Source organism: Bos grunniens, chromosome 18, assembly GCF_055505025.1.
Source record: "Bos grunniens cultivar Pamir isolate PY7600 chromosome 18, Bosgru_T2T1.0, whole genome shotgun sequence".
NCBI lineage: Eukaryota > Metazoa > Chordata > Mammalia > Artiodactyla > Bovidae > Bos > Bos grunniens.
The window spans coordinates 54,742,436-54,769,966 of NC_141182.1; the positions used below are offsets into that span (position 1 = coordinate 54,742,436).

A 27,531-nucleotide genomic window follows, 5' to 3' on the forward strand; every position below is an offset into this window, starting at 1 on the left:
TCGAGCACAAGCGTTGTCTTTTATTTCCTTCCTCGGGTAGCGGCGGCTTCCCACCACCACCACCTGGAAGCGCAGGGAGGAGACAGAGGGGTGGGCATGGGGACGACCCTCGCAGCTCCAGGGCTGGGTCCATCCTGAGAGGTCGGGGCTGCAGGAGGCAGGGGGCTCCCAGTGCGGGGTGGGGGAAAGGAGCCACCCCCTCCCCAGCAGTGAGAGCGAATCACGGTGGCTACATGGACCCAGAGCTCAGCCAGGGAGGAAGGTGGAGACGAGGAGACGAGACACCGGCTCCATGACTCAGCTGGCTGGGAGAGGTGGGGCTGGATGCGGACTCCGACCCCCGGCAGCACCCACAGTGAACAGGCCTGCGCCAGAAAGCCTGCCAGAGAGCCTGTGTGTCGGGGTGGAGAAGAGCAGCTCTGGGGGCTTAAATAAAGGGCAGGGGGTGAGGGATGCAGTGAGAACAGAGGGTGACCGTCTGGCCAGTGGGCCCGGCCTCGGGGGCCCCGGAAGCAGTGCTGAGCCCGCGGGGTGGCTGTAGAGTCCTCGGTGGGAGGAGGGAAGGGCTCGCAGCCAGGGTCTCGGGCCCCCCTCTCTCTGGGCTCACACGGCGATCCTCGCTGGAGGGCCTGGCCGGGGGAGAGCGGACGGGGCAGGGAGACGGGCGCCGGGGCCCCGCGGGGCTTAGCGCAGGTCCTCCTCGTCACCCTGGATGGTCTTCTTGATGCGCAGCAGCATGGTGGTGAGCCACTGGTCCAGTCGGGAGATGGAGTCGTACTCCTTCACCTGCGCACCGGGCGACAGGCTCGGGGTGAGCGGCCGCCCTGAGCCCGGCCTCGCCTTCCACCCTGTCCCCAGTCCCAGCCCAACGGGCTCTGTTCAGGATCCTCTAGACGGTCCTGTCAGCAGCCCCTCCCTGAACAGGGGTGAAAGGATGCGTAGCCCTGACCCCGGACAGAGCCTCTCCCTCCTGTCTTTACTGGCTGACGCATGAGGGCTCCCGCCGGGGGAAAAAAGATTTACAGCTGGAAAAACAAAAGGTCCAGCTTTCTTGTTTTAAGGATGGGAAACTGAGGCCTGGAAACATGGAGCAGGCCTGTTCTGAGCGCTGCGGGCGGGTGGGAGGGGGGTGGGCAGAGAGAGCCCCAGCCTGCGGGCCCCCTCCTCTCCCATCTCCTGTGCTCTGCTGCTGAGATTCCTGCCATCCACCCCGGCCAGCTGTCTGGGGAGGGATGGACTGGCCAAGCTTGGTCCCTGACATCATTCAGGGGTCTATGATTCGTGAGGGGTGCCTGGGGAGAGTCACACTGGACAGATCCAGATCCACCTGGGCTGCGTTTAACAATTCCAGAATGCCTCGCAACAGGGTAAGGACAGGGAGAGCATCTCTGTGGGGAGATTGTTATCAGAGAAGCTGCTGGAAGGGGGCCTCCCAAGGCCACCTCTCCTGCACCCCTAGTGGCACCTGCCTCCAGCTTTCCGGGAGGTGAGGGAAGGGGGACGACATGACTCCCTCCCTGCACCCCCAGGGTCACCCAGAGTGCCCGATGTGAGACTCCCTGCACTACTCATCCGGGGGACCCTGAGGGGTGCAGAGACCTTGGCCTTCAGGAGCACACAGACACGGGTTTGAATCCCAGCTCATCTCTAAGATGGGGAGACCACTCCCTGCACCTCTTGGGGCTACTTGTGAGGATTCTGGGGTGACGGGAGAAAAGAATCCACAGCCAGGGCCTGGGGCCAGAGACAAAAAGGAGGAAATTCACAGGACCACGTCTGATGGGGGCTGCCAGCCCCGCAGCTACTCACCGCCTCGGTGTAGCTGTCCACGTTCTGCTCCTCGTGGGCTTCTAACAGCTTCTGCGAAACAACAGGGGGTGGGGCTCAGGAGCCAGGCAGGCCAAGGCCTGACCCGGAGGAGCTCCACACACAGTATCTGGGTGGATAAGCGTCAGGGGTGCCCAGGCTGAGTGGGAGAAAGAGGCTGTGCTCCAGCCTGCCCTCAGCTCAGAAGGTCACTGACACGGAGCATCACCCACGCACGCGTGCCCATGTGCGGGTGAGAACCCACAGCCTCCCTGCTCTGCCCTGGCTCCATCAACGCTTGAGTCTTGTCTCAGCCAGAAAATGGGGACCCAGATGGCAGATGAGATTGGCGGGGGGGGGGGGTAAAAAAAGGCCCCTGAGAAACACTGTACAGGTCTCAGTGGTTGTGCTAACCGGAGCCCAAGCCCCCGATATGGGAGAGGAGCAGCCCAATGCCCCCGCAACACTCACTTTCATCAGCTTGCACTCCCGAGAGTCGGAGAACGCAGGGAATAGCTCCTCGTACTTCTGAACAGCGAGCTGAGGGTCAGCGAGGACGGAGGGAAGGAAAAAGGGAACAAGCTGATGAAGATCCCCTGGCAGCTGCAGGGACCTGGGGCTGCTCCAGCCCTAAGTCAGCTGTCTGTATCCCCACCCCAACCTCCAGAGACACAGGGCTCTGTGCCTGGTGAAGAGGCTCCCCAGAGCTAAGCTCAGCGCCAACCTGGCTGCAGACAGCTGTGGAGGTGGGTGGCGGGCAGGGGACGGGGGCCTGGGGAGGGAGGAGGCTTCCTCAGGCCGGCGCTTGGGGCCTCTCCCTGCACCCAGCCCCACCAGGGTAGGTGCACATGCTTTGTGCCATGCCTGACGCCTCATGTCTAACCCTCATGAGGACCCAAGGAGGGTCAAACGATGGTGACTCCATTCTGCAAGTAAGAACCAGACCCAGAGACAGCAGTGACCCACACAGGGCTCAGGACACATTTTGGGGAACTGAACCGGCCTGACCTCAAAGCCCAAGCTCTCACCTGCCCCAGCAGGCACCCGCAGAGTGAGGGTGGGGCTGAGGCGCACCATGTGGGTGAGGGCAGACAGCTGGAGACCCCAGGAAACCCCAGATTCCAGCAAAACCCAGCTCCTCTCCGAGCCCTGACCAGGCTCGTGCTGAGAGGCCCTGAGGATGGGTGGGGTGGGCAGGCAGGCTCTGGTTCAAACATCAGCAGTCAGAAAGGTCTGGACTCCTGGGGCAATTTACTAGCCACATGGCCTTGAATGAGAGACTCTGTGTCTCAGCCTCGGTATCTTCCTCTGTGAAGTGGGATGACCATGGTGCCAACCTCGTGGGTTACAGTAAGGACTCCAAAAATGCTCCCACAAAAGAAAATGCCTGGCACCAAGCCAGCCTGGAGTTGGAAACGCAAAGGGTACAAGGGTGGAGTGAGTGACATCACGGATAGAAACGCAGTGAGAACAAGCTATTTCCTGCCTGAAGGCGCTGCCAGGGCCAGAGAGGAGCAAGGGACCTGCCCCTCCTGAGAGGCAGAGAGGTGACTTGGCATAGTGACAGACACGGTGCTCCAGGGGTGGTCACGCCATGTGGCGTAACTCTGGGGGGCCCCAGGGCCTGCCATTCACCCTGTGTGTATGTGGGGTAACTCTGGGGGACCCCGGGGCCTGCCGTTCACCCTGTGTGTATGTGGGGTAACTCTGGGGGGCCCCAGGGCCTGCCGTTCACCCTGTATGTGGGGTAACTCTGGGGGGCCCAGGGGCCTGGGCTCACCTTGGCGTTTCACCCCGTGTGGTGGTAACCCTGGGGGGGTCCCATGGCCTGGGCTTACCTTGGCGTTGAGCATGTCGATGCAGAAGTGGCAAAGGGCAGCCTTGAAAAAGTAGTCCTTGGCGCTATACTTGAGGAGTGGGCTGTCCATGGCGTTGGTCCCCACCTGAAGGCACAAGGCGGTGGGCAGCCAGAGGGCCGGGTCACTGCCAGGCACTTGGGAGCAGCTAGGAACTAGGTCCATGCCCAGTGATGCCCTGTGAACCCAGGACCCCGAGGGCAAGGAAGCCAGAGACCAGCCCCGGGAAACTCTGCGTCAGGTCTGAGAGACCCAGGACCCGGGCGTGCTGCGGGTGGGTGTGTGGCCCCAGGGCCGAGGCCAGCTGTCTGTGGGCTCCTGGAGATGCCTGAGCAGGTGATGGGGGCGGCGGCCCCGCTGTTGGGCTGACAGGAGGCTGGCATGCTGGTGGGCAGAGGGGCGGCAGGCTGCAGAACATGAGAGGCGGCGCCCGCCCCGCGCTCCTCCGAGGCCAGCTGCCTCCCTGTCTCCCAGCCAGGCTGAACCCACCAGGGGGCCAGGCCTCGCCCAGGAGGGAGCATGCACATCCAGGGGACGCCCCCTCCTGCCCTCTCTGCAGGCTCCTCAGCTGCAACCGGCCATCCCGGGCCTTGTGATTCTTTCCGCTCTCTCCCCATCTGGGAGTTGGCCTCGCTCTGCCCGCGGAGGCCCTGGTGAGCAATGTGGGGAGGACTTGTCTAGGGAGAGCGTGATGACGCCACACGGGGCCGTGTGTGGAGAGTGCTCAGCCAGGCCGAGTCCAAGCTGAGGGCATGGGGATGACCGAGGGCGCTGCAGAGAAGTCGGGGGAGGGTGGGAGGTGGGGAGAAGGGGCGCCGGCCAGCAGGGTAGGGCGCAGTGCCTGCCCCAGAGAGCGGGGCTCAGGCCCTGCTGTCCCCACCTGCTCGTAGATGTCGATGGCCTTCTGGTACTGCTCCAGCTGCGCCGCATAGCCGGCCACCTTCAGCAGACACTTGTTGGCCGAGCTGAGAGGGGTAGAGAAGGGCAGGGGGTCAGTGGTGGCGGGGCCTGGGGCCCTCGCCGGGGGCGGGGGCGGGCAGGGGGCGCCTGGGTACCTGTTGGACTCCTCGCCTTTGTAGTAGTCTGCGGACTGCTCGTAGTGGGCGATGGCCTGGGGCACACGGGGCGGGGGAGAGGGCGAGGGGCTCAGGCGGCCTTCGTCGCCTGCGGGCCCGGCAGCTCTGCCACGCCCCAGGCCCCCAGACTGGTCCCAGAGGACTGGCTGCAGCAGCCCTCCCCACCACTGGCCAGGCTGGGCCCCCGCCGCCCACCTTCTCAATGTCCACCAGCTCCGTCTCGTAGATCTCGGCGATGGAGATGTGGTGCTTGGCCGCGATGGTGAAGCGGCCCTGGGTGAGACGTAAGAAGGGGCTGTCAGCGACGAGGGGGTCCCGAGCTCTCTGCCCAGCTCAACCACATGCCCCTCACCCTGGCCCCCAGTCCCATGAAACTGGATTCTCAGCCCTTGGCCACCTGTGGGAGGGGGGTCCGCCAAGGAGGGTCCTGAGAGGCACGAGGCTTGCGAGGGAGGCTTCTGCCTGACAGGCCTGCGTCTGAGTGCTGCCCCGACCAGGTGACTGCGGGCATGCCCCCCCACACCCAGCCTCCATGGGAACACAGCAGATGGGGCAACACAGGAAATACGGGCACTGGGACTGGCCAGAGGCCTTGGCCCAGGGGCACATGTGACTGGTCCAGAGAGGTGGGAGGAATAGCCTTAGACTCTGGGCCAAACGTCAAGAGTCCCCGCTGCCCCAGAGAGGGCCTGCCTCCCGACCTCCCCTCCCGTGTGGTCAGATGGCCCTTCTCCCCACGCACGCTGCAGCTTCCCCCGCAGGCCCCAGGGCCTTCCCCAAGGCGGCCCGGCTCCCAGAGCAGCTGAGCACCTCCTACCCGCCTCCACCCAGCGGCGGTCCCTGTGCCTGCCGCTCTGGAGACCGAACCGCCCAGCGCAGTGTCTCCTGCAGCACCCAGCGGGGATGGCTACACGGTGACAGCATCGCAGGACCCGCCGGGGCAGGACGGGCGATCGGCCCCAGGTGAATGTGACGCGGATGGGGCCTGGGCTTGGCGCCTCAGGCTGGCTCTCCCGGCTTGGACCAGCAGCCAGGGCTCATCTGTCGATGAGGACGCTCCCCAGGGCAGGCGGGGCTGAGCTCACTCTGGGCTGGGGGAGGCTGGGGAAGGGGAAACTCCATGGACACGTGAGGGCCCCAACAGTGGTAATGCCTTTGAGTGAGGACAATGGTGGCCTACGGGGGGCTGGAGACAAGACCTGGGGAGGGGCCGTCCGCCCCTCTCACGTGCTGGGAGCTGCCACCAGGAGCCAGGCTGGCACGGAGCTGTGTGAGGACCCAGCCAGCCCAGCCCGGCTCCGGCTCCGGCTCCTGTGACAGTTCCCTTCCCCCCTCCGCCTCCCCTCCCGTCTCTCTTGGGGGCAGGGGATGGGATGGAGGGCGGGGAGGCAATAAGGCAGGGCTTGAAGTGGGGTAAGGGGAGGGAGGGAGCCAGGACATGCGGTGGCCCTTACCATGTCTGTGTAGATCTCAATCGCTCGCATCAAGCAGTTGATGGCCTCTGGAGAGAGAACAAGGGAGGCAAGGAGGAGGAACGAGAAGGTGAAGTCGTTTCAGAGGAGAGGAGAGGAGAGGAGAGAAGGGAGGCGCCGGGCCGCTGCAGAGGGCTCAGGGGGGCACGGGGGTCCCGAGCCCCAGGAATTTTGGCTTGACTCATTCATGCTGCTGGCTGTGACCTGCTGGGCACGTGCTTTCAGGGGAGCCCTGCCAATACGGCTGCCCTCTGCCCCGGGGCCACCGCGATGTCACCACCTCCCCAGTGACCGTGGGACAGGGCGCAGCCGGCACCATGTCAGACTCCCTGGGGGTTTGAAGCCAGAACTGCTGAGGGCCTGCACTCGGGGATGAGCTGCTGGCAGCCGCAGCCAAGCCTGACACTGGAGGGACAGCCAGGTCCTTCTGCCACCCTTCCACGGCGGGACCCTGAACCAGCCGTGTGCCCTGCCCCTGCCCGGCCTCCACCGTGGCAGGAGGTGGCAGGGTGCTGTGACCCCGAGGCCCCCGCCGTGGGGTCTCCGTCACATCCCCGTGCACCCATCGGCTCCTCAGACCACAGGCGTCACCGACAACACACACACCCTGGGGTGGCGCTCGGAAGGAAGCACTGGGGCACCTCTGTTGGACTCTCGCACGCGACATTTTAAATTTGGAACTTTGAGAAAGGTTGTTGTTTTCTTTTTTTTGACAACTTATTTGGAAGAGAGAGAAGCATGAGTGGGAGGCATTTTCTAGCAGACAAAGATGAGCTCTCGGGTGGATGTTTTTTTAAACGTCATTTTAATGCATCTCGGGAGGACAGTGTGTTGGGGGAGGTGGGAGGAGGAATACAGAGAGCCTGGACAGACCACAGCGGGTGGGCTCTGAGCTGGGGCACAGCTGAGCGTTCACGCAGCCCGGGGCATCGGGAAGGCTCCTGGCCTGCCGCTAGGGCTTCAACGTCAGCAGGGCCCACAGGGCTGAGATGCCACCAGGAAGGCCCAGGCCCAGTGCCTGCTTTCAACGGGGGCTCAAGGTCTCATCACCCAGGGAGATGCATCAACAGAGGCTCTTAGCCTCAGACCTGTGGTTGGTCCTTCAGGGAGTCCACAAGCCCCACTCCCCCAACTCATAGGCCAAAAGGGGGTGTCTGAGAGCTATTCTGGGGGATGGAGGCTTGGGAGGTTGGGTGCAAGGCCTCGGGGGACCCCCCCCAAAAGATTCAGAGAACGTACACCACGGGGTGAAGGTCATGAGGCTGACAGGTGGAAGCCTGGGGCAGTAGCGAAGAGGAAAAAGAGGCAGGAGAGAAGGAGAAAAAGGAGGGAACGCCGCGGACAAATACAGCGGAGGAAGCAGTGTTGCTGTCTCTCACGCACACACACTCTCACACGCTCTGTGACAGAGTATTTCCCGAAGCAACTGATGAGCTAACAGCGCAGTGCTAAGGATGCTCAAAAGCCAGGCGCCAGGGCTGCAGCGCACGGGCTCTGCACACCGCATCCTACCCCGTCCCCCACCCTGGGGGACTGGTTGCGACTCGGGGGCTTCCTCTCCCAGAATGCTGCGGCGCATAGCTTGGTCTCCGCAGGCCAAGGGGGCAAAGGCTGCCCCTGGTGAGGTCAGAGCCCTGGATGCAGAGAGGCTGGAAGCTCCCAGGCAAGACAGGAACCCTCGCCCCACCACCACCACCACAGTAGCTGCCCAGGGCCTGCTGGCGCTGGCCTGAGTGCTGTCGGCCAGAGGGCCCCTGCGGCAGGGGAGGACGGCTTAGGCGCAGCCAGCAGCGTGGATTCACACAGGGTTGAGGCCCCTCGCTCCAGGACAGCTGTCTCTGGAAGCGCAGGCTGCCAGCTGACACTCCAGCTGGCGCGCTAGCGGACAAGCTGCTGACACGCGGCTACAACCAGCTTATTTCCAGTCTCTGGGACCCCAGCCGTGGACAGCCCCGCACAGCCCTGGACAAGCATGGCAAACCCAGCAACCTGACACCCACCATCCACCTGCGGAAACCTGGAGCCCTGGGAGGCAGGTGGGGTGAGGGCGGTGCTCAGGCCCAGACAGGGGAAAGCAGTGGCCTTAGGTCAGGGCGGACTCTAGAGGGAGAGCGAAGGCAGGCACCAAATCCCGCCGTCCGCCCTGGTGGCCCTGAGGCGCAGGCTCAGCTGCCTGTCCGGGGGCAAGTGGGGAGCTTCCAGGACTCCTGCAGGAAGCACTGACACAGCTGGAGGTGTCTGAGGCAGGTGAGGCCAGCAAGGCCCCAGGGAGCCGGCCACCTGCATGGGGAAACCTGGCAAGGATCCACGTGGGCCCTCTGGCTCTGACTGACAAGGCAAGTGGCCAGGCCAGACCCCCACCTGACAAGGGCCGGGGGTCACCCCTTTCAGACATACATCTCACGCTGGTGTAGGGCTGGGCCCGTCTGTGCTTTAACTCACATGCGATCTCTGCTTCCTTGACCAGGAAGTGAAGACCCAAAACACGTTGTTGATGGCCCCAGGTCACAGAGGAACAGGCTCCCATGGGCCTCGGAGACCAGTGAGCCCCACCCTCCTTGAGTGGGGGTTGGTCAGTTATGACGCAGGGGTGCTGGGAGCCCCTTCAACACCTCCCCCTGCTCAGCAACAAGAACCTCCAACCCCGGCCCTGCCCATGAGGCTCTCCCCTGCGCCACGGGACCTTCCGTTCCCCGAGAGCCGCCTCTAGTGCCAAACCTGCTCCCTCCTGGCCTCCACATCCAGGGCAGAGAAGCGGGCTGGCTGATGCTGAGACAAACCAAGTCGCCCTCTGTGCCCCACGACGGGCACGTCACACACAACCACCGCCACCTGCCCACCAGACACCTCAGCCATCCTCCGTGCTTCTGGAGGCCAGGCACGGGTCACACCCTCACATGGGCCCTAGCGCCCCCCACACACGCTGCAGAGCCCGCTGCCAGCTGAAAAGCCTCAGCTCAAAAGCTGGGAAAGGATGCCACATGCTAGTACCCGCTGGGGCCTGTCCACCAGAAGCGCTGGGGATTGTTTAAACGGCAAATCTGCCCTATGCACTTGCTGAGAAGCCCGGCCTCAGCTTCCACCCCAGGAACCAGTCCTTCCAGTCACTCAGGTGCGGCGGCCCAATGTCTGTCACAGGTGCCTGGGCAGCATCTCTAGGTCGACCAGTTCCCCAGAGAGAAGGCAGGCTGGGGGCAGGGGCGGGACTCTCTGAGGGGGATGCACAGTCTTTCCGGGGTGATTCAAGCTGAAAACAAACCCACGGTCATTCATCATGTGACCCAAACCCTGGCTCATGGCCACATCACCAGTGGCCTGCTGCACCTCAGCGCCAACCAGCCAGGTGCGCTGAGCTTTGGGCAGTCACCAGGACACACCCGGTCATGAGGTCTCCCCTTGGTTCAAGCCGCGCTGAGTGCGCCATGTGACCACCGAGGCCAACGTCTGAGAGACACCCGGCTACAGAGGAGAGGCCCAGCAAGACTGGGGACAAAGAACAGGTACTTGGCCCTCACAGACATCAAACCCTCGACTGGGAACCAAAACGTCGCGGTGGCGATGATGAATTCGCCACCAATGTCCCCTGAGCTGGCATGTGAACTGGGGCTCACAGATCCGTGGAAAGACCCCGGGCACTGGTGCAAACTGCCCTCTCTTGGGAAGGACAAGCCTTTATTCAAGATGATGCATCTCCTTTTTTTTTTTTTAATTAATATTTGCGTATTTCCCATTCTCTTGTGAGTGGATAGTGATAACAGATAGTCATTAGAAAAAAAAAGCCTTTTGCTTGTTAAAATTAAAAGTTGGCAACCCATGTCTGGCACCAAGATTAAAAAAAAAAAAAAACAACTAAAATTCCAGCCCCCCAAGATCCAACAGCCTGGTACCCGCTGGGCTGTGCATCTACTTTAGATGAGCCCAGCGGGGGACAAACATGGTTTCCTCACAGTAAGTCAGCCCCAAACTGGGCTTTGGTCCCCAACACACTCTCATCTGAAGGAACTTACTCTCTGGCAACCGCATCTCCACCCGGTTCTCTCCAATCCCCCCACCCTGGGGGTAAGGGAAGCCAGGTCAGGATAACTTCCGCTCCTTTTTCGGCAGACTCCTACCTGGCTGGTCTCAGAACCCCCTCCCGCTCCCTCCGCGTGTTAATTCTGACAGCAGAACAGATTTTCCTCTCTCCTGGGCACGCGGTGGGCCTGAGATGTAACTCCCACTCCCACATGCTCCCGGGCTCCGGGAGGGGCGCCACCAGCTGCAGGCACAGAGCGGGAGGGGGAGGCGGAGGCTGGGAGCCAGAGAGAGGCAGACTGACGCCAGGCGGAAGGCAGCCAACGCGCGAGTCACAGCGCGAGCGCCGACGGCGCGGCGTGGTGGAAAACCTGCGGCCCTCTCTGGAGGGCTCAGCGGGGGCGCGGGTCCACCAGGCTCTCACCTTGGGGGTCGGCTTTCTTGAACGCGTTGCCGGCGTCCACGAAGCAGGTGGCCGCGTCGTGCTTGCTCTGCAGCTGCAGGTGCAGCTGGGCCGCCTGGCAGAAAGCGCTTCCGGCAGCTGGAACAGAAGAGGGTGCGCCCTGCCTCAGAGCAGGGCTCCAGGCTCTGGAAGCCGCTCAGATGACGCCTGGGGAGGGGGCTAAGCTCTCGTCAGTCCCTGAGAGAGGAGGAGACTGGCCTGGGGGAACCGAGGTACAGGCCTGGACCTCAGGCCACCTGATCCGAGCGGTGCCCCCCACCCCCACCCGGAAGCTGTCCCCCAACCCCGGGGAGCCTGGAACCAGCATTCCAGAGGGCATCACAGGCTGGGGCCAGGTGGGGGTCCTGGGGGAGAGAGGGGCAATCAAGACCCAGCTGCACCACACTCCCACCACCTCCCCTTTCCAAGCCTGACTTCACCGCCACCCACAGCTCCCAGCCCTTGTGGTCTAACTCCCCAGCTCCCAGTCTCCCCTGGGGAGAACTCACAGGGTCCAGGCCCCCAGGAGGTTCACATCCAGAAAGGGAAAGGGGATGTGGATGCCATGAACTCGAGTGTGTACATGGGTTCTCAGTCCCTCAGTCGCGTCTGATTCTTTGCCAGCCCGTGAACGGTTGCCCACCAGGCTCATCCGTCCATGGGATTCTCCAGGCAAGAATACTGGAGTGGGTTGTTACTTCCTTCTCCAGGAAGATCTTCCCGACCCAGAGATCGAACCCACATGTCCTGCGTCTCCTGCCCTGGCAGGTGGATTCAGCCGCCTGGGAAGCCCCTATGAACCTGAGTGCATGGGGACAATGCCCACGGGTGGAGGGCAGCTGCAGCGACCACACCTGAAGCCTAGGCTGTCCCGTACTCAGCCGCCCCGTCACCTTCCACAGGTCTGTTCCCGCGTCTCTATCTTCTAATTTGACTTGAGGGAGACAGAGGGAGCCCTCCTCTTCCAGGGGTGGGAGCTGTGCTAACTGGGAGCTCCAATGGCCACATCCAGCTCCGTCCTGAAGCCCCTGCCCTTCCTCTTTCTCCAGCCGAACTCGAATCATGGAATTTCTGAGTTGGAGGAGGACAAGAGGGCCCGGCCCTATACTCTACCTTTAGAGCAGGAAACTAAACTCAGCCACCCAGGTTTTCACTGTGTCTGATTTCTTTCCTATTTTTAAGGGCTCCAAACTTGAGCGCAGAATTTCCAGAAAGGTAGTATCATTGGGGGGAAAAATGGCTTAAGATTTTTGTTTGACTATTTGGGGGAGGGAAAGAGGTGACAAATTTTAAAAGTAAAGCAACATCCACGTGATTGAAAAAGAAATCTTTCAACGGTATTTTGTTTTTGGGGTGAGCATAAAAATACACACAGAATCTGGCTCCAGGCGCAGTGTATGCTGTGAAAGCTCAGGAGAAACTCTTCTGATTTTCAGGAACCCAAAAATAATCTCGGAGGAGGAGAGCCCATTTTGCCCACTGCCTCCACACCCGCCTCTGTAGCCCGTCCCAGGCTTCATTTCCTTTGTGGTCTGAAGTCAGAAGTTCCTCCTGGGTTTCAGCACTGTCTCTGCTTGATTTTCTCGACCCAATCTTGCTGTTTCTTTTTAAACTGGAGTGCAGTTGATGTACGATGTTGTGATGTTACGTTAGTTTCCGGTGTTCAGCACAGCGGACCAGTGACACGTACCACGCACACATTATTGCTCTTCAGGTGCTCAGTTGTGTCCGACTCTTTGCCACCCCGTGGGCTTCAGCACGCAAGGCTTCCCTGTCCTTCACTATCTCCCGAAGTCTGTTCAAATTCACATCTGTTGAATTGATGATGCTACCTAACCATCTCATTCTCCGTTGCCCCCTTCTCCTCCTGCCCACAATCCTTCCCAGCATCAGGGTCTTTTCCAATGAGTTGGCTCTTCACATCAGGGAGCCAAAGTATTGGAGCTTCAGCATATACATACACATACACACACTTTTTTTAGATTCTTTTCCCATATAGACCATTAGAGTACTATGTAGAGTTCCCTGTGCTATGCAGTAGGTCCTAGTTACAATCTTTCTGATGTTTGAAGCCTTGTTATGACATCAGCCCCAGAAGGGCTCAAGTACTGGCTTTCTGAACCTCTCCTCCAGGCCCTCAGGTAGTTCCCAAACAAATCTCTGGCCCCTCAGACCTCAAGGAGCTCCTGCCCGCCTGCCCGCCTCTCCTCGGGGGACACAGCTCAAGCCGCAGCCTTGCCAGGGTCTGACCTAATCTTCCTGGCCGAATCAGAAGGGCTACTCCGCCCACCAACACGGACCTGAGAGTCTCTGGAGCCATGGGACCTGGGATGCCCACTTCCGGGTAGAGGCCCTTATGACGCTGTCTGTGTGGGCGGGCATCCTGCTCCAGCTGGAGTGAGCACACAGATGGCCGGGGACCTGGTCAGCGCTCCTGCAGTTTGCCAATCTGCTGACCGGAGTCCTCAAAGGGCTCTCCTGCCCCCTCCAGAGGGACAGGTGCTGCTGACACGAGTGAGGAATGGAGCTGCCACCGCGCCGGGCTGACCGCCCTGCGTGGAGACGGCTGAGCCTGCATCACAGCCCCTCGAGGTCAGGACTGTTACCTCCCCTGCTGTCCTGAGGAGAGTCCAGCAACTTCCCCAAGGTCACGTGGCCCCAGTCTGAGCTGGACACAAATGCCAGTCACTCTGGATTCCAAAGGTCAGGAAGCCACCGGGAGCTGTTCAGGCTCCACAACCGGAGTTCTGGCTTCTGAATTGCTTCAGCCACTCACTCATGTTGGTGTGCTGGGCAAAGGACTGGGCCGAGCCTCAGTTTTCAAGTCTGTGAAATGGGGATATTAATGGTACTGACCCTCATGGTGCTGCTGTGATGGTTGAACTAAACACTGCCTGCTTGGTGCTCAGGGGAGTGCTCAGTCATTGCTGGACCACTTGAATGTCCCTCAGCCCAGAATTCAGACTCTGATGGAAGAATTAGAGAACTGCTTCCGGGGAAACCTGAAATTCTTTTCTATTTTTAAGTAGATGGTGTGTGATTTATAATACTGTCTTAGTTTCAGGGGTACAGCAAAGTGGCTCACTTATATATGTATGCCTTTTCTGATTCTTTTCCATTATATGCTATTATGAGATTATGAGTATAGATCCCTGTGCTGCCCAGTCAATCCTTGTTGGAAATCTGACATTCTGAATTTAAGGAGAAACCCCTTAAGAGTTCACCAATCCACATGGGTCTATCTGATTCAATAATCTATTACTCATCCTTATCATCTAAGTCTGCTCTCCTGGGTCCTGGGACCCAAGCTGTAAAATGACCCAGCTCAAAACGACCAGACGGCAGGCCAGCGGGTCTGTAGAGCCAGTGACGGCTTTAGAGAATGGGGCCTGCAAGGCTGACCCCTCAGCCAGGCCTTTGGGATGGGGAGCCAAGGGAAAGGAGGTGACAGAGCCACAGAGGGGCTCTAGCAGGGATCACGTACCACTCCAGTTTTTGGCCATTTTGAACATGTTCGCTGCTCTGGCGTAGATTTCACATGCTTCCTCTATTTTGGACGAGCCTCTGGGAAAAAGGAAAGGAAAAAAAGGTAAGGAAAAGATCTTATCTGGAACCAAAGAGAAAGCATGCCTTCTGCCCCAGCAACAGTGGAGATGTGCCCTTATGTGTCTGAATGGCGGCCCCCACTTCCCTGTGAAGCCAGCTTTGCGAGTCCAGCTGCAGCTCAGGCCTCCGTGCGGGCTCAAGGGAGACAGAGCCGGCAGCCCCCAGCCCCTCCCACAGTTTGTCCAGGCCCTCCATGGGCCGGTCCGGGCTGCACCCTCACGGTGGGGACCCTTCCTGACCACCCCCCAAAGCCCCGCCTCCGACAGTCTCCTCCACTTTCTGCTCGCGATGCTCGGGGGCTCCCATGCTTTCGCGAATCCCTTTCCCCATGAGACTGCAAAGCATTCTGGGAGAGGAGTCCAGCCGTGGATGCTGGGTCCCTTCCTGTCTCAGCCCTGTGCCTTGCAGCCTGCAGCTGTTCAGTGAGGCCTCTCAACCCTAAAAGCATGTCACCACCCATTCACGACTTGGCAGGTATGTAATAATACACACACAGAAAGAAATACTGTTTTTAAGTAAGTACACAGAAAACTCCCACTTGTGTTAAAACAAAAAAGTGAGACCAGAAACATACATGTAAACAGCTTATTACTGGGAAAATACACACAAAATAATTACTGTATTTTTCTATAAGGTGGGGTCTGTAGAACTGGGTGCCAGGTGTGGGGGACAAACTTATATTCCTTTTTAGTACTGTCTGAATTTTAAAAGCATCTACATATTTTACTTATTTGAGAAAAAAAAGTGCATGTATTTAAGTACTAAGGTTTGCATTGGGTCCCGTGGTCCAGGAGTGAATTACACTCCTAGCAACTTATCCTACGAAACTAAGGTACAAGGATGCTCAAAACAAGACTGTTTAAAGTGGCAAAATCATGGGGATTCCCTGGCGGTCCAGTGGTCAGGACTCGGTGCTTCACTGCTGTGGCCGGGATTCAGTTTCTGGTTGGGGAACTAAGATCCTGCATGCCATGTGGCGAGGTCATAAGTAAATAAATAAAATGGGCAAGTAATAACCTTCAAAACACTTACTGTGAAACAGTAGGAACCTGGAGGGTTCAGGGGAGGTACATTTTTTCAAAAAATAAAGCTCCTCGTATGGGCAGCTTTACCCAGCTTTCTGACTTCCAAGCAGTACAGAAGAACCTCTTCCTGAACTGGGGGGCCCTCTGTTAGTACCTCATCCGCAAGGCCCCTCCTTGTCCTTCTGTTGTTTCAGCTGCAATAATCCAGCCAGGCTGAGCCCACGAGGTTTGAGTGTCCATGTTTGAACGCCCACCGCCCATATAACTCAGGAGAATGAAACACACGGGCTCAGGAGTCCCAACAAACGGATTTTACATCTCTCCTCCCTGACATCAAGCAGTGTTGCATTTTGAAGAGAAGAGGTGGGTATTTGAGAAAATCATCACAAAATCGTCTTCACTCTCCCATCCCTCATCTCTGTTGTCAACCAGCCCTGGAACCTTGCTGACCCCAGCCGCGGAGGGTGAGGGTGTCTGGGGTGATCCTGAGTCCTGTGCGGGGAGCATCCCTGCCCTCCACACTGCTGGTGCGGTGGGGCCAGGCCGCCCATACTTTGGACTCATGTCGGATGTCTGCTGCAATAATCAAGCCGGAGCCGCCCTCCCTGGAGACTTCACTCAGTAGGCCTGGGCTGGGGCCTGGTCCCAGGATTTGCCAGGGTGGCCCCAGATGACTGAGCCGATCGGGCGAGTCTGGGAGGGAAGAAGCTGACCCAGACCCACCACCTGGGAAGCAGTCACCAGTGGCCTATCCCGTCAGGTGATGTCAGAAGGCTCCAGGGCGGGCTGGCTGGGACCGGTATTCTGGCCTCCTGGATCCAAGTCGCACCAGCTAAGGGTCTTCTTTAGCTGAAATGTGTCCCCTCTGCCCTCTGGAGCTGGGCAGACACTGCCTCCACCCTCTGTGGTCCCCAGGACGCGCTCCCCAACACTCGCCCTGCTGGGTCCCACTGTCTTCCCCCCTCAGCTGCACAACACACTGGGCCTGGGGCCCGTGTGGAGCGACGTCTTCAGAACCCACTTCTGGGCTTGGAAAGCTGAGGAACTTTGACCAGCTTCGGGCGGAAGAGATTTCAGAACAGTCTCCTGGGGGACCGTCCCTGGAAGGTTCTCTTGGAAGAACCAGCTGCATTCCCTGAAGTGCTCTCAGGCCTGCCCCCCTCCCATGGATTCCCAAGGGCATCCTTTCCTTCTCAGTGAAGTCCCATCCAGACCCCACTGTCCTCAGAGAAATCTCAGGCTCCCGGATGAGTAGGAATGGCCCATCCCACCCCAGCGAGGCCTGAAGCCGGATGATCAGCCACGAGCAGAGTCAGCCCAGGCCGGCTCCCCGTGGCTCAGTGAGACGGAGCAGACTCAGACACAGAGCCTGTCGGCTGCTAGGCTGAAATTCTATGATCCCAGGCTAAGCTGGGCCGATCCCGTGCTGGGTCAGTCATTCTAACTGTGGGGTGGAAAAGCCAGAGGGATTAACATCTGCTCAGGCCTCCGGGCTGGCCTCCTCAACGCTTGGGTCCCAGCCGGGTCCCTGGCTAGGCGATGACAGGAGACTCTCTGGAGTGCCAGCCTCTTGGAAGTGGAGACGCTGAAGGCGAAAGTCGTTTTGCTTCGGGTCCCTGAGACCCCGGAGGAGAAGCCGTTCGTTCACAAGGGGGACAAACATCTCTGCATTGAAGATGTGCCAGGCACAGCAGGGGACAGCAGCACACGAAGGGGAAGGCCCTGATCTTGGTGAACAGGACATCAGCAAGACCCTTCCAGGGGGACCGGGGGCGAGGGCTTCTTTGAGTGGGCAGGTCAGAGAAATGCTCTGTGACTGCTGAGATTTTCAGCTTAGTCCTCAAAGATGACTCAGGAGCACCCGTATGAAGAGGGAGTGCATGGCAGGCAGAAGTCACGGCACGTGCAAAGGCCCTGAGACACGAACAACCCCAGCCAGGACAAGGAAGAGAAGAGGGCTGGGACGCCTATGCTGCAGGCAGTGGTGGGCCACAGGCTGAAGAGGCAGGCGGGAGACCCCAGGCTGGCATCCAGGAGAAGGGTCCGGGCCCTGCAACAAGGAGGGTTCTGGAAAGGAAAGGAGGGGCAGAAGAAGACCCCAGCTCCTCTGCTTTTCTAAGCTGTCTTCCCACGTGACAAATCTGCATGGCTCACTATAGGACTCCTCTCCTGAGAAGCTAGGCTGTCAAGAGTTAGGTCAGGCCACTTCATGTCACTTATCCAAGGGCGGCCTCCCCAACAAAACCTGCCAATTCCCTGAGGGAAGGAAAGCAGGCCTCCCTCGGACCCCTGCCCAACTACCAGAGAAGCTGGCCGGTCCTGCATCACTGACGAGCCGGGGGGCGGCTCCTGTGACAGCTGGCTGTCTCTCCCCCTCTGATCCCCCCAAGCTGCCTGTTATCCACGCCTCCCATCCCACGGCTTCTCTGAGCCATGCCGGGAATAGACAGAACCGGTTTGGGCCAGCCTGGAGCAGGGCGGTCTATAATTACCCCCGCTCAGCTTTGCCTTCTCCTCCTTTCCAAGGCGGAGGAAGCGGTCTCAGGTCTCCCAGGCACGGACACCAGCCTCCAGCGACCGCCATATGGAAGGAGGGAACCATGCCAGGAATGCACAGACGGCCGGTGGGACCCGGGCCAGGGGGTCCGCAGGGCAACATCTCAGCCTCCCTCCTTCCTTCCTTGGTCCCCTGGGCACTTCCTGGAGCCCAGAAACACGTCACAACCCACCCACCCGAAGTCTCTGGGGGTCCTAAGAAGGCATGCAGATGGAGTCACTCCCACTTGAAGTCCTCACTCAGTCGCGTCCGACTCTTTGTGATTCCATGGAATTCTCCAGGGCAGAATACTGGAGTGGGTAACCATTCCCTTCTCCAGGTGATCTTCCCAACCCAGGGATAAAACCCAGGTCTCCCGCGTTGCAGGAGGAATCTTTACCAGCTGAGGCACAGGGAAGACTTGTCCTGCTGTGGTGCCCAAGCCACCTGCCCTGGGTCCTCTCCTCAGCCTGGAGGTCCCCACCTTGATTCTCAGCCGCTGCCCGGGTGGGTCAGTCTGGCCCTCCCCTCCTTCTCCACTGTCCATCCTCATGACTCCGTACAGCGGCCAGCTGGGCACTGCCTGAAACAGCACAGCAATCCCCACAGTCACCCTCCAGGTCTGAGCCCGGAGACAGAGGCGGCGGGGCTCACAGAAGCTCAGGGGCTGGCCCAAGGCCCAAGCCTCTAGCTCACTCGGCGATCCGGGGACCTCCTTTCGAGTCTTTTGAAAGAGCAAGGAGCAAGGCCCCTACCTGCTCTGGCCTCGCCTCTTGATTAAACAGCCAACACTGCTCAGGCTTCCCTCACCTGAGGAGTAGATGCTGCTGTCAGCTGGGGTTGTTCAGTTGCTCCGTCGTGTCCAACTCTTTGAGACCCCACAGACTGCAGCACGCCAGGCTTTCCTGTCCACCACCAACTCCTAGAGCTGGCTCGAACTCATGTCCATTGAGTCGGTGATGCCATCCAACCACCTCATCCTGTCGCCCCCTTCTCCTCCTACCTTCAGTCTTTCCCAGCATCAGGGCCTTTTCCAGGGAGCAGGCTCTTCGCATCAGATGGCCAAAGTATTGGGGCTTCAGCATCAGTTCTTCCAATGACTATTCAGGGTTGATTTCCTTTAGGACTGACTGGTTTGATCTCTCTGCCGTCCAAGGGACTCTCAAGAGTCTTCTCCAGCACCACAGTTCAAAAGCATCAATTCTTCGGCCTTCTTATGGTCCAACTCTCACATCCATACATGACTACTAAAAAAACCACAGTGTTGACTATACGGACCTTTGTCAGCAAAGTGATATCTCTGCTTTTTAATGGGAAGGGATTCACTAAGCCAACCCCCTCCCCATGCCCCACAGCCCGAGCCATCCTTGCGGAGCAGCAGGTGAAGAAGGAACATCAGACAACAGAGGAGGCACCCCCCGGCCAAGGAGCAGCAGGCGGTCCCAGCCTTGCCCCACTGCTGACTGCACAGGGCTGTCCAGAGCCAGAGCCACGGGGTCTCTGGTCATCCCTCAGCACCTCCGCCCAAGAGCCCTAAGCCCCTCGCTGGCTCTGCAGTGTGCCAAGATCCCACATTGCACAGGCCCCAGGAGGAGGAGAAAATCCAGTGTCTCGCGCTAACTGCCCAGCTCTGAAATGCCTGGCTGGGCAAGGGGGAGAGAGAGAATGGACTTGGGGGACCAGGGACCTGGGCTGAAATCAGCCTCGGGCACTCTGCAAGCTGCGTGACTTGGGTGAGCGATTCCTGAGCCTCAGTTTCTTTATCTGTAAAATGAAGACAACGAGCCCGACCTGGGAGGTGTCTGTGAGGCTCAGAGACGCAGTACCTGGCGCACAGCACAGAGCCCAGCTCGGAGCATGTGCACGACTGGATGCTGTTATAGGAATGAGGAGAGAGACGCTCTGAGGGCTGCCTGCAGCAGCAGAAGTCTAGAATCGCTTGGGGTCGGTGGAAAATCTGGGGAGCGCAGTCAGGCAGGCCTGGATTCCAGGGCCGGCTCGTGGCACCCCAGCCCCTGCTTCCTCATGGGGAAGTGGGGAGAAGAGTCCACCCCTGCAGGCCTGCTGGAGGCACGAGGAGCCCCGCAGGAGGCACCCAGGAGAGTGCCCCCAACACAGCAGGTGCTGAGCCAACGAGCTCACTCTCACGAAGCTGGGGGAGAGAGCAGGTTCCTACTGTTCACTTCCTACTGCATCTCCGCATGGGTTTCATCTTCCCACCCCGGGCTAAGCCAAGGGGCACCCCTCCCCCGCTTTCCAGAGAGCCCGGGACCTCCCACCTACCCCACCCCCAGCACATCCCAGCGCCCTCATGACCATGACCTCAAAGGCAGGGGCCAGGCGCCTTCCTGCGATTCTTACACTGATCCCCTCTGCACATTTCCTTCATCCCAGCCAGAGAGCCCAATGGTTTCCGTTCTTAAAAGATGTTTCTGGGGCTTCCCTGGGGGCTCAGTGGTAAAGAGTCCGCCTGCCAATGCAGGAGATTCGGATTTGACCCCTGATCCGGGAAGATCCCACGTGTCGCAGAACAATTCGGCCATGGGTCAGGCCAAGACAATTGAGCCTGTGCTCTAGAGCCCAGAAGACACACCCACTGAGAGCTCGCGCTCTACAACAGGCAAGTAGTCTCTGCTCGCTGCAACTGAAAAGCCCGCACAGCAAGGAAGAAACCAGAACTAATAAATATTTACTTAAAAAAAAAAAACTGTTTCTGAAAGAGCCTTGCCGCTTACTGAAATGCAAGTCACTCAGTCGTGTCCAACTCTTTGCGACCCCATGGACTATAGAGTCCATGGAATTCTCCAGGCCAGAATACTGGAGTGAGTAGCCTTTCCCTTCTCCAGGGGATCTTCCCAACCGAGGGATCGAACCCAGGTCTCCCAGCTGAGCCACAAGGGAAGCCCTTGCCTCTTAGTAGCCCCAGCCTAAACAGGAGCATTCATACCTCTGTGTGACCACCTCCACCACGAGAGGCAGAACCCCTAGACTGCAGAGACATAAGGGCCGGGTTCCTTGGAAACCTGAGTCCCTTCAGGAAAGCCTCCACTCGCAAGAGCCGCCGAGTGCTGAGTGGGGGATCCTGGCAGTTGGCAGGGATCAGTGAGTCAGTGCCCAATTCCCCGGCATCAGAGGTTCTGCCTGCTCTGCAGGCGGAGAGCGGTCTGGAAGCCGTCACTCCCAACCCAGGCTCACCAAGGGCCCGGGGGACACCCACCTGGACCTTGGCCCCAGTCTCTGGTCAGGCAGGTCTCAGGAAAGCCAGCCTCCAGGGCTCCTGAGGGTTTCTGGTGCCCAAGGACAGTTCAAGCAGGAACTGTGCCACCATGATCTCCTGGCTGCTGTCCGTATACACAACATGGCACCCTGTTATCTCTAGCTCTCCAAGACTTCAGGTTCAACTTCTAAACACAATACCTAATATTAATAACAGCAGCAAGCACTTAATAAGCACTCTCCAGGATCACAGCACTTTACATACATAACCTCAGTCTCTCCTTACAACAACCCTAGGGAGTACGTATCACTCTCACTTTCATTTCACACGTGAAGAAACTTGCTAAACACTCTGGTATCTGAGTGGAAGGAAGTTTTTATTTTGGATGTGGGAGAGGGAGTCAGAGGAAGACGTCAGGGAGGGGAAAGCCCCGAGGAACAGAAGCACTGTCTGAAATCCCGAAGGGGCAGAGCAAGGACGTCTGGGTCCATTGGGAGCTGGAAGGAAGAAAAAGCGCATCTTGCTTTTTCCTTGTCCTCTCTCCTCTTCCACACTTACACTGTGTTTGGGAAATCGCCACCTTTCTGCTTCCAGGGCAGAAGTCGGGGCTGCTCTCCCATCTCCTGTCTGGAAGCTGAGGGAGGGGAAGGCAGCAGGAGGGAAGGAACAGAAGCAGCTTGGATCTGAGAGCCGGCTGGTACCGCCTCCCCCCCAGGCTGCTGGTGTGCCAAAGCCCCCTAGTGTCTGGCGGCCCTGAAACAACAAAGGGCAAAGGGCTTAACATCCCAGGCAACCAGGCTGCCCTGGATCCCAGGCAGATGTGACCCTGCCTGGCCCTTTTGATCTGAGCAGAGACCTCTCAAACTGGAATGCTGCCATCACTGAGGTTCCTGAAAGGCGAAGGGGGAGCTGGAGGGACGAGCTGAGCCCTGACACTCCCTCTTGCATTCCTGGAAAGGGGGCTTGTCAAACGTGGAAGCCAAGCAACCCCAGCTCCAGAGGGCAAGTGTTAGGAGCGGTTCCTGCCCGCAAGGCATGTCCTCCTGGGCTGGCCTTTCGGGCAGACAGGCTCTGGCATGCTGGTCTCAGTCTCCATCTGCAACCCTGCCCTGCACCACTGCGAGTGCTCTTAGAGCTGAAGGCTCTGGGGTGAACACACCTGCTCTTCTTTCTTTCAGACATGTGGAGAAAACTGCCATGTGGGTGAGGAAGATGGGGAAATCAGGGGAAGGAAACTCCCTGAGATGCGTAGTTTGCCAACATCCTCCTAAACGGAGTGCCCAGAAATGGGCCTGAGCCTCAAAGAAAAACTCTGAATGGCAGCAAGAGGGTTTTGGGATGAGACAGGCATGGGTATGAACACCAATGCCCACTCAGCGGAAGACTGAGCACAAAGACCCGCAACTCTAACCCCTACAAATCCACCTCCAGAAGGACGTTGTGAGGACCACATAAGAGGATGCACATCGAGTGCCTGGCCCAGGCCTGAGTCAGAGTCAGAGAGAGCCCTTAATAAACATTATCAGATGTTATTACTGTCACTGCCTTCACCCTCCCCCACGCCAGCTGCTGGAGTCCTTTCTAAACAGGAGGTCTTCAGCACTGGGCCTCCTGTGAACTGAATGCTTGCTTGTGTCCCCTGCCAAAACTCATGTGTTGAAATCCTAAGCTCCACAGTGATGGTATGAGGAGGTGGGCCCTTTGGGAAGTGACTAGGTCATGAGGGTGGGGCCCTCATGACTGGGATTAGTGCCCTTACAAAAGACACCACAAAGAGCTAGTTAACCCCGTCTCCGCCCTCCCACAATGTGAGGACACAGTGAAACGACAGCTGTCTGTGAGGCAGCAGGCCCTCACCAGGAACCAGACCTGTCAGCACCATGACCTTGAACTTCTTGGCGTCCAAAAATGTGAGAAATAAGTTTCTGATGGTTATAAGGCACTGAGCTTACGGTATTTTGTTACAGCAGCCTGAACAACCTAAAACAGGCCATTAAAATCCTCAATGCTCTCCAGCAGCTCTGCAAATCCAAGCCTTTTCTCAAAAAGCCCTCCAGGATGGGGCCTGGTTCTTGTTCAGTTTCATCCCCTTCTGCCCCGTCTACCTTTGTGGGCTGACACAGAACCCCCCGGAGTAAACCTTCAGACGCTGACCTTCACACATCTGGGCCTTGCTCAAGCTGCCTCTTCTGATGGAAGGAGTGCTCTCCCACCAGAAAGGACCCCTGGAACTCCTGCTCATCCTTCTAGGTGGAGGCTTCTCCTCACAGGGAGCCAGCCCTGGTCTCTCTGGATCTCTGCTCCCCATCATTTCTGGACAAACCTCCCCTTACCCTAGATCTCTGTTCACACAACTCCCACTGCCTGGAACACCCTCTCTAGCCCCCACTCCTGTGGCACGTCCCAGGGTTCCCGGGGGCCCAGCTCATTCCTCACCAGGGCATTCCTTAAGCTCATGCAGCTTCCTCTCAAAAATGTGACAATTTTGCTTTACTAGTGTGTTAGCAAGTCTTCATCTTGCCTTCCCAGCCAGGTGACAAAGTGTTTCAGGCCCTGACTTGGCTGCTCCTTCCAAGCATGGCCCAACAGTACACTAATCCCCAGGGACCAGACACCAAAAGCCACCCAGTAAAACCATGACCTGACCGAAAACTGAGCTCTTGGCCCCACCCCAAACACTGCACTTGAGTTTCTCCCCTTGTGAAGGAAGCAGAAACACAGACACGCTCTCCCCACTCTCAGCCTCTAAAAGAAAACATTCCTCACCTAATCAATACAGTCCATCAGCTGCGGATGTTTTTCCACACTAGGTAGGTCTCAGCCAAGTTACTCAAGTTCTTGTGGTGGATAAGTAAACATTATCCACCACTTGCAACAATGAGCAGTTCCCATCTCCTCTCCTGGGAAGAACACTCCTCCTCATTTCTTACCAACCTCCTAACACCTCTCTCCTAAAGCCCCAGTCTTCCCCCGCAAACCCCTTCCCCAGCCTCTGCCTCTCTGCTGCCAGGTTCCATGGCCCCTCCTCACAGTTCCTCCTAACTCTCTACACACCCGCCTGTTCCCCTGCAGCTCTCCTCCCAGTTTCAAGAACAACACAACCTTCCTCAGTCCTCCCTGGCTCTCTCTCCACTGGAGGTCTCAAGCCCCTTCCGCTAACCCTATCAAGCCCTCATGGCCCGAGTTCCTTCCCCAACCCCTTTCAGCTCCTTACTTATCACACTGTCTTTCCCTGCTCTGACAGGCCCCCACCCCCACTTCTCCCATCAAACCCCGTCCTTGATCCCCATCAGTCCCGAACAGGCTCCATACCTGTTTCCTTCCTGGAAATGACACTGATGGTAGCTAACACTTTCAGAGTGATAACCACGTCCAAGGCTCAATTCTACACCCTTTAAACGTGCCCTACTTCAATACTAGTGGCAAATGCCTGAGACAGGTTTCTCTAAGACACCACCCCCCCATAATAAGGGAAGTTAAACAGCTTGCCCAAGGTCAAGAAATGGCAGAGCCTAGGCTTCTGACCTCAGCTTTTGACCCTCCTGAGCCACTAAAATTCCTCCAACGACAGTCATCAGAACAACTTTTATGAGCCAACATGAACTCATGTGAAATGTCTGCCACAAGCATTAGGGGCTGGTTCTGTTTCCCAGGCCCCTTCAGCCCTAACCTGGGCATGCCAGTCTCATCCTGCTCACACTGCACACCCCATCTTTACTCGAAGATCACACAGCAGGCCTCCGGCCCCTTAGGTTTTCTTATCTCCCTCATCTCTCATTTTTATTCCACCAGTTCCTAAACCAAGCTTCATCCCAACTTAGTCTCCAGTCTCCCAGCCCTCTTCTTTCAAAGGATTCTGAAGGAATCCTCTGAAGGAAGGAATCCCAGAGATTCCTCTGTTCAGATCTCACTTGGCAGTCAGATCTCCTTACACTAGTCACCTGTGACCAGGGCCATATCCACCTAAGACACCTCACGCTACTCAGACTGGGTTCACCAATCGTAGGATCATCTTAGCCCTGACGCCCGGGCCAGAGTTCACATAAATCCATCACCCCAGGTCTCGGAAAGGGGACGCCCTCGGGCGTAAGTCCTCAGTCTCAGGCCCCAAGACTGCCGTCTGGGATCTTTCAAATAGGCTCTCCTTGAGCTCCAAAAGGCTTCCTGGCCTGGCTTCCCTCCAGGCTCCCTCGGTCCCCGCAGGCCACATTCCCTTCAAGGCCTGAAGGGCCCGTCTCCAGCCTGGAGCCCCTTTCTGCCTCAAGATGGTTTCGCCTCGGCCCGGGTGTCCTCAGCCTACGGCCCTGCCACAATCTCGGACAGTCTCTCCTCAAATCATGCTGTCAGTGCTACAGTCCGGCGTCCTGGCCATGGCTTGTGTGCCCTCTGCTGCCTTAGACCATGTCCGTAAGCCCGCAATCACCCGCGTCCTCTAGGCTCGAGCTCTTCGTCTCTACCGCCGCCCCAGAACATGACTCCTCCGTCCTCTTAGCCGAGATCCCGGCCGACCCCTGCGCGCGGTTCTTACCCGAAGAGGCCCGAGAAGAAGGACTGCGAGTTCTTCACTTTGCGCTCCGCCTCGGCCAGCAGCGCCATCGCCTCCGCCTCCTTCCCGGAGTTGTCCATAGCGGCCGCAAAAGTACTCAGCAAACCGCCGGAGCCGTGCCCTCGGAGAACTCAGCTACGGCCGGGTCGCAAGAGACAGGTCGGGGGAGCTTAGCGGGCTGCGTTGACGTCGCACCGGCGCGCGCCTCCTGCGGCCAGGAACCACGTGATTCGAGCTGGCCAACCAACGGCCTCGTAGCGCGGCTTGCGCACCGCAGACCACGCCCTCTCCAGCCGATGCACGCCGCCCCGTGATTCACGGCCTCCAATCAGCGACCCGATTTTTAACGCATGCGCATGTATCTGCCTTAGGGTACAAGGTGCGCTGGTTGATAGCCCACGTGACTCAGCATAAGCCAATCGCAGCCCTCACCGCCAAGGACCCGCCTCCGAGGGCAAGCTTTCTGGCTTCTCCTCCACCAATCAACTTCAGCCTTTGGCTCCGTCTCAGACTTCCCTGCGGAATTTAGACACTAGTCAGCTGATCACTGATCATCACGTGATAGCTCCATGCCGGAAGACCCTGCCAATCCTCGCCTGGGTTTGACAGCTCTTTTGCGCAGAGCTTAGTCCCCGCCTCCTCTCTTTACCTCCTGAAGGTCTCTTTCACTTGGAAAGGCGTCAGTGGGTAGGAAGGAAAGCGGTCTCCGTTTTCTTGCGCCCTCTGTCGACCTATGCTGAAATTGGTTTGGGAAGGCCAGAGAAGGCGACATATCTCATTTTATTGTGCTTTGGTTTCCTGCCCTTCCAAGATACACGTTTTAAAAAAACAAATTGAAGGTTTGTGGCAATCCTGCATTAAGCAGTTCTCTCAGAGCTGTGCGGTTTCCCAAACAGCATTGGCTCACTTAGTGTCTCAATGTCATGTTTAATAATTCTCACAATATTTTAAAGTTTTTTGTTACTCTTGTGAGGATGACCTGTGATTGGTGATTTTGATGTTATTATTAGGACTGGCTCAGACAATGATTAGCATTTTTTAGCAATAAATTATTTTTAAATTATACGTTTCTAAAATAATGCTGCTGCTGCTGCTGCTGCACCCTTAATAGACTGAAGAAGTCTTGCCTGGTGAGTTACATGGACAGAGGAGCCTGGCCGGCTAAAGTTCATGGGGTCTCAAAGAGTCGGATGCAACTGAGTGACTGACACACACAGACACAGACACACACACACACACACACGCACACACAATGTAAACTTACTTACATGCACTGGGAAACAAAGGGAAAGTCATGTGACTGGCTTTATTTATGAACTGAACCTGCAATGCCTTAGAGGTATGCAGAGGGGAGCAGAGGTTGTCTAACTCTGGTTTCATTAAAAAAAAAAAAAATCTGGTGAAACTGTTAAAAATTTAGGTTCAACCACATCTAGCACCCAGATCTTAGTTCCTAATACTCTTTGTTCTCCAATAAAAGGAACGAGATCTCCTTGGATAAAAGGCTGGTTCTAGAACATTACACAGGATGAACCTGGAGCATCTTGTAGTTCCAGAAGGGAAGTCTCCTGGCCTCCATCTCTTTGTCTCTCTGCCTCCACCCTCCCACACACACCCCACACCCCCCACACACACACCATGAATCTCCTTCTCTCTCCCTCCTTCCCTCCCTCCCTCTCTCTCTCTCTCTCTCTCTCTCTCACACACACACACACACACACACACACACACACACCCCATGAGCTATATCAAAGAGACAAGAGCCAGCTGATAGAGCTCCCAATGTCAAAGCTGGAACAATCTGAGAAACAAGCAGCCCTGGATTATAACCCAGTCTATAAAATCTCCATGAGCTCAGAGCTCCCAATAGTCAAAGCTGCAACAATTTGAGCAACAAAGTAGCACCTGATTATAACCCAGTCTATAAAATCTCCA

General features: G+C 57.8%; 1 protein-coding gene across 1 annotated transcript; it reads right to left on the reverse strand.

The window, feature by feature from the left end:
* On the reverse strand, positions 1–25,812 carry NAPA (NSF attachment protein alpha). Its single transcript, XM_086353342.1, has 11 exons — positions 25,579–25,812; positions 14,151–14,230; positions 10,649–10,765; positions 6,193–6,239; positions 4,934–5,011; positions 4,718–4,773; positions 4,543–4,627; positions 3,645–3,749; positions 2,278–2,346; positions 1,810–1,860; positions 1–786 (listed from the first exon to the last, which is right to left on the reverse strand). The coding sequence occupies exons 1-11, from the start codon at positions 25,674–25,676 to the stop codon at positions 685–687; spliced, it is 888 nt and encodes a 295-aa protein (XP_086209468.1). The 5' UTR covers positions 25,677–25,812; the 3' UTR covers positions 1–684.
* Positions 25,813–27,531: the final 1,719 nt, after the last annotated feature.

Excerpts from the sequence above, each read along its gene's own strand:
- NAPA (XM_086353342.1), bottom strand. The coding sequence starts at position 25,676 with ATGGACAACTCCGGGAAGGAGGCGGAGGCGATGGCGCTGCTGGCCGAG. Across the intron at positions 3,750-4,542 it reads CCATCGACATCTACGAGCAG|GTGGGGACCAACGCCATGGA; the intron begins GTGGGGACAGCA and ends TTGTGCCTTCAG. Across the intron at positions 2,347-3,644 it reads TCGACATGCTCAACGCCAAG|CTCGCTGTTCAGAAGTACGA; the intron begins GTAAGCCCAGGC and ends GCTGACCCTCAG.